This window comes from Schistocerca gregaria, chromosome X, assembly GCF_023897955.1.
Source record: "Schistocerca gregaria isolate iqSchGreg1 chromosome X, iqSchGreg1.2, whole genome shotgun sequence".
NCBI lineage: Eukaryota > Metazoa > Arthropoda > Insecta > Orthoptera > Acrididae > Schistocerca > Schistocerca gregaria.
In genome coordinates, this window is record NC_064931.1 from 130,783,841 (window position 1) to 130,798,197 (window position 14,357).

A 14,357-nucleotide genomic window follows, 5' to 3' on the forward strand; every position below is an offset into this window, starting at 1 on the left:
TGTTAGAAATAGGGTTGGGAAATAAAAGTGTCTATCTCAATAAACTCAAAAACTTCAAAGTCTTTCTAATAAAGCATGCCTCATGAGACTTTCAGGAATGTATGCACACTCACGATGTCATAAATCCTTCGTACTCTTGGAGTCTGTAAACAACTACTTTAAACATCTGGTGAACGAAGGCATTCGGCCAAGACATAAACGGAGATGCAATCTAGACACAGTGAATTGCTCATGTACAATCTGGCATGCTTACAATGGCACACAATACCCGATGAAAATTTGGTCTTTTCACTGAACTGTATTACTTGTTTGGCATGAGTAGCTATACTATAAGCAATACTTTTAATGCATATTGATACAAAAAAAGAGATAATCAAGGGCCTGGTAATATTTCACGGGTATACCAAAATATTAAGTACAACGGCACATTTTTTCTCAATATATTAGTTTAGAAAGACGAAATGTAACATGCCTGATTCACCATTTTAGGAACCATGAAGCATTTCAAGACATTAGGCATCCAGCAGCAACTCTTCTTTGCAGGTTACTGGTACATGTATGACTAATAACACGAGACAGTGGTTTTGTGTGTGTTAGTTGTATGAATGTGTGTGTGTGTTTTGTTTCAGATCTTTTGGCCAAAAGTTTAAATGTATAGTAGTCTATTCATTGTACCTGTGTGCAACTGACTCAATGTCTCCTCTATATGGTGAGTAGAAAGCTATCTTTTTCATAATACTATTGTTATTCCACCTTAGAACTTCCGTTGTTTGAAAGTACATTACTCATTTTCCAGGGTGAATAATATTTTTGTACATATGTTAGGGATAAAAAGCATTTGATTGTGTTGCCATAACTATGGCATTCATTAGATCAGCTTCATTTGGAGTAGCCTGATGTAGTTGTTTTCTCACTTATCTGTCTACGATCTATCTTGACATACATGAAGTGTAAAGTGCATTTGGACACCAAGATTTTGCACTGGAGGTTCTCAAGGAAATAAATCAATGTGCTAACAACAATGTGCACCACAGATTGCATATGCTGCATATTTGTTTCACATGTGAAGTAAACGAAGTAATTAAATATTAAACATTGCATCAAATAATATCAAACTCCAGGCAGTCACCCATTTTAGATGCACAAATACTTCTTTTAACAGTTTATGAGGCCAAATTCTTGGGCTAACATAAATTGAATGTAACTGGAAATCTAAAAAGAAAAAATATGTAACCTGGAATGAAGGTCATTTGATTTTGAAGGTTATGTTAAAACAAAGCCATTTTTCATTGCAGCGAGATATTTTCATGCAATTTCATCACTAACTTTCTCATCTGAATGTGAAAACCTTTTATTAACACCAACTCACATAAGAAGAAAAGAACATAATTACAAAATAAGAGAAATCAGAGCTTGTACCCAAAGTGTCCATTTTTACCAGGTGCTGTTTGAGAGTGGAATGGTAGAGAAATACTATGAAGGTGGTTCAGTGAACCCTCTACCAGTCACTGAAGTGTGAATTGCACAGTAGTCATATAGATGTAGATGTGGGGATAAATTTCTACTATAGTATCAATATAAAGTAGGCTGAAAATCTGAAATTGACAAAAGTATGCACAGAAAACTTAACAAGAGCCTACTCTGTATGAGACTAATAATCATCCCAAATGCAAGTGTTGTTTCTTCTACATAAGTACTCCTGGAAAGCATTTATTAATCGATTCCACTAGTTTCAGTTTCTCCACTGCTGATATTTTACCTCAAGCTTCTACAAATGATTTCGCCTGACCACTTATATTTGCAGACTGATTCCTTTTAACGAAGGATTCTAAATTGTTCCACAAATTTTTAACATGATTAAATTGTGAGACTGTGGGGTATCACTAGCTGATTTTGTGTCATACAGAAAACACACAGTATTTGTGGTGGTATGCTCAGTACAATTTTTTTTATTTTTTTTTACTTTCAAATTGTTTTCATCTATATTTTACGGTGTGTGGCAAAGCGTACATTACGATCCACTGTTTCCATTCCAGACCTGATTTTTTTCACACGTTTTCCTTCAGTTTATCAATATGATACGTCATTCTGCCCATTATTCCTCACATGAAATGCATGTCTTCAACTCCAGCTGAGCTCATTATGTATTCACAAAGAAAACACTGACTCACCTTCATACTTTATGGTTGCAGTTACTGTACATGCTTGGGCTGCACCTCTGCATATACTAGACACTGAAAATATAAGATGAATCAGCAAACTAAATAATAACTTTACTATAACTTTTTCTGAGTTGTTTTCAATAAGAGCTGACTATACTCTATTCTTACTTTATTTAGTTTTATTTTGTCTTACGGATCTTATAGCAAAACCTTTTCTGTTCATCTTGTCATTTTTGTTTCCATGCTTGGACATCTGCAAAGAAACATTTGGATCACTATGGTAACAAAGGGGACAACTTCTTAGACAGGATCATTACTGGTGACGAAACATGGATCAATCATTATGCGCTGGAGAGTAAACGGCGCAGTGTGGAATGGAAACATCCAAATTCGCTGTGCAAGAAAAAGTTCAAGACCCAACCGTCTGCAGGAAAACTGATGCTTATGGTTTTTTGAACACACAAGGTCCAGTACTGGAACATTATCGGAAAGGGGCACAACAATAAACAGTGTGCGTTACAGTGAGATGCTTACTGGCAGGCTAAAGCCTGCAATTCGAAGCAGACACTGAGGATTGCTGTCAAAAGGTGTTGTGTTGTTGCATGACAATGCCCGTCCGCATACTGCTGCCCACACTGCTGAAACGCTCCAGAAACTCAAATTTGAAGTACTGGATAATCCTCCTTACAGTGCCGATCTTGCCTCTTCTGATTATCACTTGTTTGGTCCACTCAAACAGGCATTAAGAGGCTGCTGATTTGCCTCAGACGAAGCAGTGAAAGAAGTGGTGCATTCCTGGCTCACAGCTCAACCAAGAACTTTCTTTTATGAGCAAGTGTGTTCAAACGCAAGGAGACTATGTCAGAAAATGATGTTCTTGTAAGTTTCCTATTTGATTACAATAAAATTTTATAACTACTTTGTGGACAATAATTGACTTACCCTTGCATTTAGGACTCAAAAATTTCATGCCACATAGAACCTACTGCTCTTTCTGACTCCACAAATAATCATTTTTTTCTGTTATCCAATTTGCTCTATTAACTAGAACTATAACAGAGTCATAGTCAAGGGCACTGATGACAGTAAATTTCCTTCATTGTGGGTACTTTCAGAATGTGTACTTTTATTTATCCAACACATCTTTGTCAACATGTGTGTTATCAGAGGTTACAGAAATCAAGAACCAGAGTCCATACTTTCAGAGTTGAGAAGTTTTCTTTCTTCCAGTTATCACAAAGTGAACATGTATACTGCGTATAATTTCAGTTTATGGACTGTCAACTTGACTTGGTAACACTACAGTAACGCAAACTGTTAAAACAATTACCCCTGTTTTCAGTCTAATATTTAGTTCCTCTGAATTTGTAAATGGAATGTTTTCAAACATAATCATAACGCAAATTTAGTGACTACAACACTTAAAACTGAATGATGATGTTCCTATGAAAATTAACATTAAATTCCAGAATAAGCAACACAAGAATTAGGAGAGATGCCCTACTGGGCAGACTTTATTACAAATAAACAGTTTCAGTACTCTTGTCAGTATCTGAAGTCACACTGCAACAGAAATTAAGTACAATTTTTATGTTATTACAATAATTACTTGGGTTGACTAGAATCATATACAGTCTATTTCTTAGGCGCATTTATTATAAAACAGTCAGCAGAAGTAAAATGTTTCTCAAACAATAAAATAAAATTGTTTAACAATATTACATATTTAGAAACTTAAGCAATAAATAAGTTTAGCTGAACAACAGGAATTTCCACAGCAAATAAATATCGGTTTTGTACACACCACTCAATATTAAATATAGTCTAAAAATATTTTGCAATCGCTACTATTTGACAATTTTGGCCACATTGCATTTTTAACAGGAAACAGAATTTTAATTGATTGGTACATTTTCCCCAAAGATTTTCACACTTATGTAATATATCACAGGTTTTAATCCATTCACCATATAAAGTGACAGATCTAAAAAATTAAAAATCAAATGTTTGGAACAATTGTCTTTCAGGTAATTCATAGGGAAAGTACCAGTTGATTTACAAAGAGGAAAACCTTGAACAGTTATTTTTATGTCCGAGGTCAACAATTTTCTGCTCTTTTTATTTTGAAAGACAATCGAATGGCACAAAACATCCTGAACTTTGGTTTAGTTGTGGATCACATAATCATCTACCATCATTTTGTATTGTTACTGAGGACTTCAGTTACAGCACTTGTTTTACTTCTTATGTCATTAGGAACATTTGAGTCTTCATGTTTATCAGCTGATGAAAATATGCTTGAATTGAAATTTGTGAGTGATATATTAGGTGCCAAAACAGTTGCAATTTTACGCTGCCTTATAACCACTGTGGGTTTATCTTTGTTTACATCATTGTTAATGTCTGTTAATGGTAAAAAAGAGGAAGAGGTAGGTGTTGGAGATTTGTTGGAAGACTGCCCAGCCTCTCTGTCCAATATCACAGCTTCTGAAGGAGACTGGTTAGTTGTGGAGTCTAGATGATCACAGGAACTTGAGCTACGATTGGCTGTCTCATTGGTTGTTCGATTAACATCATACAACTTCTCTGGACTGTTTCCATTCCTACTGTTCTCTTTTTCTTTAATGACTTTGGCCCCTAAATTTGTCAACAGAGTTTTGTCACTGGATGGTGCGTTGCAGTCTTCAGATTTAATAACATTTGATAGTCTTGAAGATCCCAATGCACAGTCTTCACCATTTATACGTAAGGAAGCATTGCCTTTACCAAGCAGTTCATCTACTTCTATAGCAGATTTCTGTAAATGTACTCCAGATCCAATGATACCCACTTTTGGCAGTGTAATACCTCTTCTATTTGACAAAGAACTCCTTTCCTTATACAAATCTGGATGCTCACAACCTCCCTCTGTTCGTGATATTTCAGTAGATGCAATGCAGGTAAAATTAATAGCTTCATCTATCATTGGTATATCCCCATTATCCTGATGTAAGGGCCCTGAATACTGCTGAATTTGTGCTTGTGACTTGAGTCCAAGCCTATTATTTACAGAATACTGAGTAGTAGGAAACTTAACTCCTGACAACACATCACTCGTTAACTGTTTTACACATTCACTTTGTTGAGACACATTTACCAAAGCCGTTGAACCACTACATGAATCCAGATATACGTTTGGTTCATCACCAGCTGCACAGAGAGAAACACTATCAACACACAGTTTCTGACTAGTATCTCCGGTAGGATAGTTCTCATTTCTGTAACCCACTGGAAATGGAAAATTTGACTTGTCAGTAATATTGCTAACATCACTGACATATACTGTAGGAGTTGAAGCAGATGACATGATGTCTTCTGTATCTTTAGCATCCTTGTTTGCAAGTAGGGGTAGTGATGGATCGTCTCTCGAATGTACTGATAAAGCTGGCGATGACAGAATTGCAACTGGTTCCTCGTATAACTGAAAAGAAAGGAAAATTTATTTCTACAAGCTACACTTTCAAATACTTTCACAAATGTTTAAAATTAATTTTAGGGAGTGAAGGTGCAGTGATCGAATGTCATTTTTAACAGCACATATGTTTCTGTTGTACCGGTGAACTGCAGGTAGTTGAAATTCTTAATAAAAAATCTTTACTAAAGAACTATACACAATCTTTAACACATGCAATGACAGGTTATTGATCAACCACATTGTTTTGTGTGAAGTGTTTTATGGAAAAACAAAAGTAGCAAGACCATTTTAACCTAATACTGACAGAATAACAAATTCTGTTGCAATAAAAATGTAGCAGAATGAGAGTGCAGAGTGTAAAGAAAGCCGGCCGGAGTGGCCGTGTGGTTCTAGGCGCTACAGTCTGGAGCCGAGCGACTGCTCCGGTCGCAGGTTCGAATCCTGCCTCGGGCATGGATGTGTGTGATGTCCTTAGGTTAGTTAAGTTAAATTAGTTCTAAGTTCTAGGCGACTGATGACCTCAGAAGTTAAGTTGCATAGTGCTCAGAGCCATTTGAACCATTTTTGAGTGTAAAGAAATGAAAAATATGACACACATTATTGATTACAAAGAAATCCTCCTACGTTCCAACACTATTGCAAATTGTGGCCTTTCTTGAAGTGCGGCAGATTGGTGAAGTCTTCAACTTATTTCAAGAAAGGCCACATTCTGCAAAGGCACCAAATTCTTGGATGTTTTCTTTTATAAAAACAGAATGAGTTGCATAAACATAACACTACTTTTATTACCTGAACTGTTCAAGATATCGAAACATGGTTTTCAGCAAATCATAATATATTGAGGGAGTATCTCTTTATTATATTATTAACATTTTTAACTCTTGTATCAACTGAGAAACTACAGTGCATAACAACATATTTTTCTCAATGGTTTTTGAAAGCTGTAGAAAAGAAGTGGACAGTGATAAAACTTGTGTCCAACTTTAAATAGCGCTTGTTAATCCTGGTGATAGTTTTGGCATACTGCTCAGCTACTTTTGTGCAATGTTTCGAGGCTAGGTACATGGACACAGTTATTGTGGTGTAAACACCACTATACATGGCTCACATGTCAGGCTCCATCATCAAATGCAGCATGTAGATACAGAGAGACTACGAAGATAAAAGTTATTTCAACTTGTCCTACTTTATAAGACAGAGATGCAGCGTCAGCTCTGACTTTTGCAACTAGAACAGCATGTAGACTTCTAGTACACATGAAGGACCCTAGGATAATTATTTCAAAACTGTGTATGTCCATATGTTTAAGTGAGCAGTATTTGTGGAAATAGCTGCATTTTCAATATGTAGAAAGATCTGAATTTGATTTTGTGTTGGCAAAAAGGTTATCTGATGTGTATTTACTCATAAGGAATCCCTCGAGTGTGAGGTCGCAAAAGGCCACTGTTGCGGCACTTGATGCCCCACATATTACCTAAACAAGTGACCGCAATATTGGTTGCTAATGGCAACAGGGGGTGGGACTGGAGGCATCCAGTGGTGAGCACAGCATGAGGCTACAGAGCATAGTTGAACTACTTAGTTGACAAGTAACTCACAGCAGTGCTACAGTGCTAGTGGTGTCGAAACAAAGCAGAACAATGATAAACAAAGTAAACATTGCTTTATACCTAGAACAACAGTTGCCGAAGTCAACATTTCGTCAGAAATGGATCCAAGAAATTTCGCAGCATGAGAAACAAGTGTCAGATGAACTATTGGCATTTCTGCAACACGAGTCAGTGGAATGTGTGGTGTCATATACACTTGACTGTGCAGACAATGTATATGAGAAGTACACTGATGACAATACAAAGGACAACAGCTGTCCAAGGAGTGGATGCTAAACATAATAATGTATATGGAAGATTATCTGCAGTGCAGTGAAAAAAAAGACACACACTATTCACAATTATGACCAAGTTTAGAATAAATCTGCAGCAATATGACTGCACAGTACATAAGAAAAACTATGGATATTCAATACAATTTAAAGGATGTGCATGATAGTCACCTACTATGTTATGCACAGTGAATTCAAGGGAAGCAGTGGATGATTGCATTACTTCAAATAGTGCTACAGAACTGGAAGGCATAAGGTAACAAAATTTGAAACAAAGCATCAACTTGACAATGCACAGCAAACTGCAGAATCAGCCTGAAATTTTGTAGATGAGATAAACAAACTTATTCCATTGTTCAGCAAGGAATTTGCTTTCAACTCCAACCAATCAGAATTTGAAAAGGAAATGCATATGAAAGGAACCCTGGAAACTAAAGATACCAGGAGAGTTGTATCAAGATCAACTAATATCAGTCCCCTAATGCATTCATATCAATTATGCCAACTGTTAATCTGTATGGTAAATTGGCTAGAAAGTTATTTACTGTGCTGCGAGAAGTTGGAGGTGCTCTGCCACCTACGATTCTTTCTTGTGTGCATAATCTTGCACAAGGGCAGTAGGAAATATTTACGTCACAGCAAGAGTGGGAAAATGGGTGTAAGAGAACTACAACTATGGTGTGAGCACTGCTTTTGGACAAGAGCTGGTCAAAATGACTTGTTTTTGCACGATTCCTGATCTGCATATAAAAATCATACTACTTTAGAGCATACTATCCCCCGTGAAAAGTGTGTGACATTGAAATTCATACCACATGGAACCACTGGACAAATTCACCCTCTAGATGTTTGTTTTTTCCTTGCCTATAAAACATATTATCGCACTATCTGCAGCTATGCCTTTAAAAATAGCCAGTTTCACGGTAAGGTCCACATCAGACTTTTTTTGCATTTGGTTACATTCCATCAGTTCTCAGCACCCCATTACATCAACAGGGTCCTATATGCATTCTTTAAGAGTCGGTATCAAGCTGAACGTCCTGCACGGTTTGTTATTTCCAAGGAGTTCCCCATCGATCTCGATGGGGAGAACCTTTGTGACCACATGTGTATTCAATTAACTGAGTACTTCATTCACTATGATTTGATAACTACCAGTCTCCTACAAAGAAATACTTTCCTTAAAAAAGATGTTGTTATGCTTCACTTTAGCAACTGCTCAAACTGTTTCCCATTAGCTACAACACAAATTTCCAATCAATGCTTAAGACACAGATAAACAAACAAGATTATTTCAATGGATGATATAGTGGTGCATAACATCAGTTATGGTTAGAGATTCATGACAGAATGAAGCTAGGTGCTCCCCACAGAAAGAAACCTACAGGAGTGAGGAGTACCTGGCTGGCCTTTAACTGCAGGATTGTGTCCTATCCAATGACCAGAGAATTTTTTTCCATTCATTGTTTGTGTTAGAACAAGAGAAATGAAAGTTGGACAGCTGTTAAAATGATCTACATTTAACATGGCTGACTGAGGTGAAGTGAGATGTCACAATGAAATCACCTGTGAGGCTGCACCATTCACATACGCTCTACAGCCACTGCCACTGCACATGATGATCCAATAGGAACTGTCTGTAGCCCAGTACTGTATATTACAGAAATTTATACTACCATTTTGCCTCATGTTTTGCAGAGTAGAATGACAAAATTCAATACAATGTTTAGAGTCACAATCTAAGAGTTCCTGTTGTAATGACAGGTGAATGGAGTGTAATTTATGTCAATGAAAGATATAAATGACAGACATCTGGCTCGTGCTACATCCCTTGGAAATATGTCTTATGCAACTGTGCAAATTGATGAGCAACAGAATCACAGTCGCTTCCTTGCGTGCTCTGTCAGCTACAGCTCTCCTCTTCAGCCTCAATCTGCCTGTTTGAATTAGTGTCCAGATGCATACAAAATCCTGGCATGAGTAACACTAGAAATCTAGGTAGATATCTTTATACTGCTTTATTATACTGACAGATATGCTACTGAAATAAATTGTAGCTTTTTGTCATTGGTATACATGTCTGCATGCAATAAAGGTTAAGAAGTAATGAGCAGTTATAACATAGCAGGCAGGTCTATACATGCTATTTCCTGTTAATTCTGCATTGTAGATAAGTAAACAGTCGAAACAGTTGACATAATGAGAGAGCCTTTGAGTCTGAGCCCTAGGTGGTGGTATTTACACCACAATAGTGGATTTCAGCCACCTTGCCCATCAAATTTACCACATTTCTCAAAAGATTTTCAAAAAGTTTCAACATAAAAAATAAGTATACTACTGAACCCACTTTTTAAGAGTTTTCAAATGTTGTTAAGAAGTGTACTGCTCTATTCAAAATATCTTGGTTCAACATCTTGGTTGATACAAATCTTGTGGTTGGTGGTTATGCTTGTGATCTTCAGTCCAAAGATGGCTTTGATGTAACTTCCTACACCAGTCTATCCTGCACAAGTCTCTCATCTCTGCATACTAATTCAACCTACATCCCTCTAAACATACTTAGTATAGTAAAGCTTTGGTCACAGTCTACAATTTTTCTCTCCCCCCGATTTTCCCATCACACTTCCCTCCATTAGCATACTGGCAATTCCTTGAAGTGTCAGGATGTGACCTACCAACCAGTCCCTTCTTTTAGTTGAGTTGTCTGTTTAGATTCGGTACCTCTTCATTAGTTATTTGATCTACCTATCTAACCTTCAGCATTCTCCTGTAGCATGTGTCAAAAGCTTCTACTCTCTTCTTGTGGTACAGTTGATCACTCATTTTTAACTCTGTCCAACTCTACACTCAGACAAAAACCTTAGGAAAATACTTTCAAACACTTAATTTTATGCTCAATGTTAACAAATTTCTCTCTTTCAGAAACTCTTTCCTTGCTGTCATTTTGTATTTTATATCCTCTCTTCAGCAATCATCAGTTATTTTGCTGCCCAAATAAAAAAAACTTATCAACTACTTTTGGTGTCTCATCTCCTAATCTAATTTCCTGGCATTACCCAATCTAATTTGACAGTGTTTGGGAAAACAAAGCAACTGAATATGTTGTGACTACATTAAACAGTGGAAAATCCAGGATGGAATAATCACAATATTATGAAAAGGAAAGAGTCCTACTCTCCATATTGTGGAGATGATAAGTTGCAGTTAGGCACACTAGAAAGACTGTTAAACAACTACCGTATTTACTCGAATCTAAGCCGCACTGGAAAAATGAGACTCGAAATCAAGAAAAAAATATTTCCCGAATCTAAGCCGCACCTGAAATTTGAGACTCGAAATTCAAGGGGAGAGAAAATTTTTAGGCCGCACCCCCAAATCGAAACAAAGTTGGTCCATTGTAATATGAGAGACAATTTAGGTCGAATGAATGACGATACAGCTACAGTAGTTTGGTTCGAGTCATAAACTCAGCAGTTAAGCTTTACCAGGTAGCCATTGCTATGCGTCAGGCGCTCCGTCCGTATTTATACGGGTACCCTTCCTTTTCCACGTGCTTCATCTTGTTTGAATCGATTGCTTATTTGTCCTTGATCTGATAAGTGCTGTTCTCTTTGTTATAGGTGTTTACGTCACTCAGCTGAAAATGCATTACTGTACTGTGCACTGTTTGTCGCATTCTGATAATGAGTGTTTACGGCCTGTCGCCGCTCGCAGCACGGCTTGCTTTTGTGCGTGCTTCCGCCGCTTACAATAAAAAGAGACAGGAATTGTCTCATTAGCGAAACCATGGCAAGAGGCTGCTATTTGTTGTTACTTACACTGCTGCTTTCTTTGATAATGATCAACAAAAAGCAAATAATAGACTGCGTATGATAGCTGATGTTCTGAACGAGAGTTTAGCGAAAATTTTTCTCCGTTTGAAAATCTTTGCCTCTTTAGTACATTACATTCTGCACAGAAATTAGAGTCATCTTAGATTTAAAAATCTAGTCAATTGCCGTGCTTCATTTCTGACTGTATCACTATTAGGCATAAGGATAATACGAGTATAAACATGACATGATATGTATATTCTTCCACGTTTGCTGTTGTCTCTCTCTACTTTCGTAGTTTATTAGGCAGACAGGATTTAAATGAGATAGCAGCAAACACGAAAGAATACATGGCAAAAAGTTTATATTCGTATTATTCTTATGGTGAAGAGAATACTGCATGTGATTCACAATTCATAAAAGTTCCTATCAACAACCATCTCTTCTCACAGGTAGGAAAAAATTCAGAACGTAGAGTTGGCCATATTGACAAACATCCTAGTCTTACCAGTCGAATTTTCATAGTAAATTGAAATGCTGCTACATTCGAAGGTGAACAATACGGAATTTTTATTTACTTCGTTGGATAATGTATGAAAATGCAGTGGTAGAAACTCGGGGCAGAGAAAAAAGCTCGCCTTTCAACTTTTTTTTTTTGTTTTTTTTTAATTTATTTACCGACGCAGAGGTTTTGACGCCAGTATTTATCTTTGTGCCTTCAAAGCATGCCTGTGTAACGCTACATACAGGGTGGTCAGAAAATATGTGAAATAATTGTAGGGATGTTACAGGGCAGGTTGTATTGAGACATAAATGTTAAGAAAGAAATTCGATGCGTTGCGCCGTTTCCGAGTTATTTAGCACTGAAGTTAGTCAATCAGATCTTTGCACGCGTAAATTCAAGTTTCAACTAATGAGACAAATCACTCGTTGGGCAACACCGCCCTGGCAGGCCGCTTGAATGACAGCGCGCGACGCCGCGATTGGCTAAATTCTATGCTAAATAACTGGGAAACGGAGCAACGTATCGAATTTCTTTCTTAACATTTATGTCTCAGTACAACCTGCCCTGTAACATCCCTACAAGCATTTCACACATTCTGACCACCCTGTATATTTGACGGCAAAAGTTAGTTGTGGCGGCACCTACCAATATTTTTCGGAACTTCCGCCTACTTTGCACTCGATTCTAAGCCGCAGGCAGTTTTTTGGATTACAAAAACCGGAAAAAAAGTGCGGCTTAGATTCATTCGAGTAAATACAGTAGGCATTCAGCCAAATGGTCTTTATCTGACCCCCCCCCCCCCCCCCCCCACACACACACACACTGATACAAATGCAATTCACGCACAGGCAGCCAGAGACTGTGGTCATGCATGTGTGAGTTGCATTTGTGAGTGTGTGTTTGTGAGTGTGTGTTTGTGTGTATGTTGTCTAATTCGGATGAAGGCCTTTTTGGCTCAAAGCTTACTTGACAGTCTTTTTTTGTGTCAATCTGTGAATCACCACCTACGCTACATGGTGAGTAGTGATCTTTCATCTTCTTAATATTGTTATCACATTAGTATTTACAAAAAAAACTACATGGTATAAAAAACACAGTTGTAATCGACATGTACAATCTCTGCATAATGCAAACTTAAAGTTTGAGTGTAGAACGTCATTTGGTGCTGTGACATTAGTAGAAGGCAACTGAAAATAATCAACTTACATTTATCGAATTAACTGCAACTGAGGAATCACTGACAGTTTGTATGCAGCTCAATAGGTGACGAGTTGACCAAATTGCAAAATTTCAATCTTTTTGCTGCTTACAGTTGTTTCATCAATTTGTAAGTGCATTTCTAGTGACAATATTCAGTCAAAGACTAAAGGACTGAAGGACTGAAGACAATGCACTCATCTAAGGCCACTATGTTATATAGTAAAAAGATTAGGACAGACTTCCATTACAAGAAAATGTCTGCTACTATTGCAGGCACTGGAAGGATGATGTACGATGAATATTTAAAAAGTAAGAGCCATTTGCTTATATTAAAATGTTGGCAGCTGAGAAGAAACTACCATGAATAAAGCACCATTTATTATATGTTTAAGAAGCCTCAAAAGTCACTGTGTTGATTAAGTACTTGTCTGACCATGTGTCATAAAGGATTTGAAACTCATTGTCAGTCACACAGTGCATACTGTAAGTTTGTCTAATTTATAGGCCTTAGTAGTGAGTAAAGGAAAGGTTAGACAATGGTGCTGAGACTTAAAAGTGTCCATACAAATGTGAATGATGAAGATCCGAGTGATAGGTCCAGTATCAAGACTAATGAAATCGTGCAACAAGTGGACCAAAAACTGTCATCTGTTGACGACTGGTGCTATGCATGGTGAATTTCCTCATGTTTGATGCATACTATTTACACGGTTATCATGGAAAAGCTTAGATATTGCAAATTTTGCCCAATGTGCCCATTGATATTGTTTATGCATAAACACAAATAGCAAAAAATGTCAAATGGATAGGTGTTTTTGGATTCCTATGGACAAGCTGTAAATTGTTTGTTTTCCCACATTGTTACAGATAATGAGATATCCTACACCAAACAGAATCAAAACAACAGTCAAAACAATGGCCCTAATCAGGTTTGCAAAATCAGAAAATTTCAAGTAATCTCTGTACTTGAATCGAAAAATCATGGCTATCATTTCCTAGGATCAAATAGGGATTTTGCTGGTCAATTTAATGAAATGTGAATCAGCAATTACAGCAAAACACTCACCAAATTGAAATGTATTGCCCAAAACTAGCATGTACACAACTGTCATCCACAGAAAACAGACAGAAATATTAACAATGAAACATACCTGATGATGTTGTAATAACACTAAGGCACAACATATATGAGTACAGAGATGAGAAACAAGCCATTGTGTTTTGCTCAAGGCAGAATTCTCAAAATATATTTAGAGCTCAAGCAAACACAGGTGCAAATGTGAACTTTCCTGAAGTAAAATCACATAAAGATAAATATATATGTCTTTATATCTAAAAACAA

At 37.0% G+C, this 14,357-nt stretch overlaps 1 protein-coding gene across 1 annotated transcript in view; it reads right to left on the reverse strand.

Moving 5' to 3' along the window:
* Positions 1 to 3,648: 3,648 nt before the first annotated feature.
* The window catches only part of LOC126298424 (rapamycin-insensitive companion of mTOR-like), a gene marked incomplete in the record, with an annotated part of 194,615 nt that continues 183,906 nt past the window's right edge, over positions 3,649 to 14,357 (reverse strand). The window contains 1 exon segment of the mRNA XM_049989753.1: positions 3,649 to 5,622. Coding sequence (XP_049845710.1) covers positions 4,357 to 5,622 — 1,266 coding nt within the window.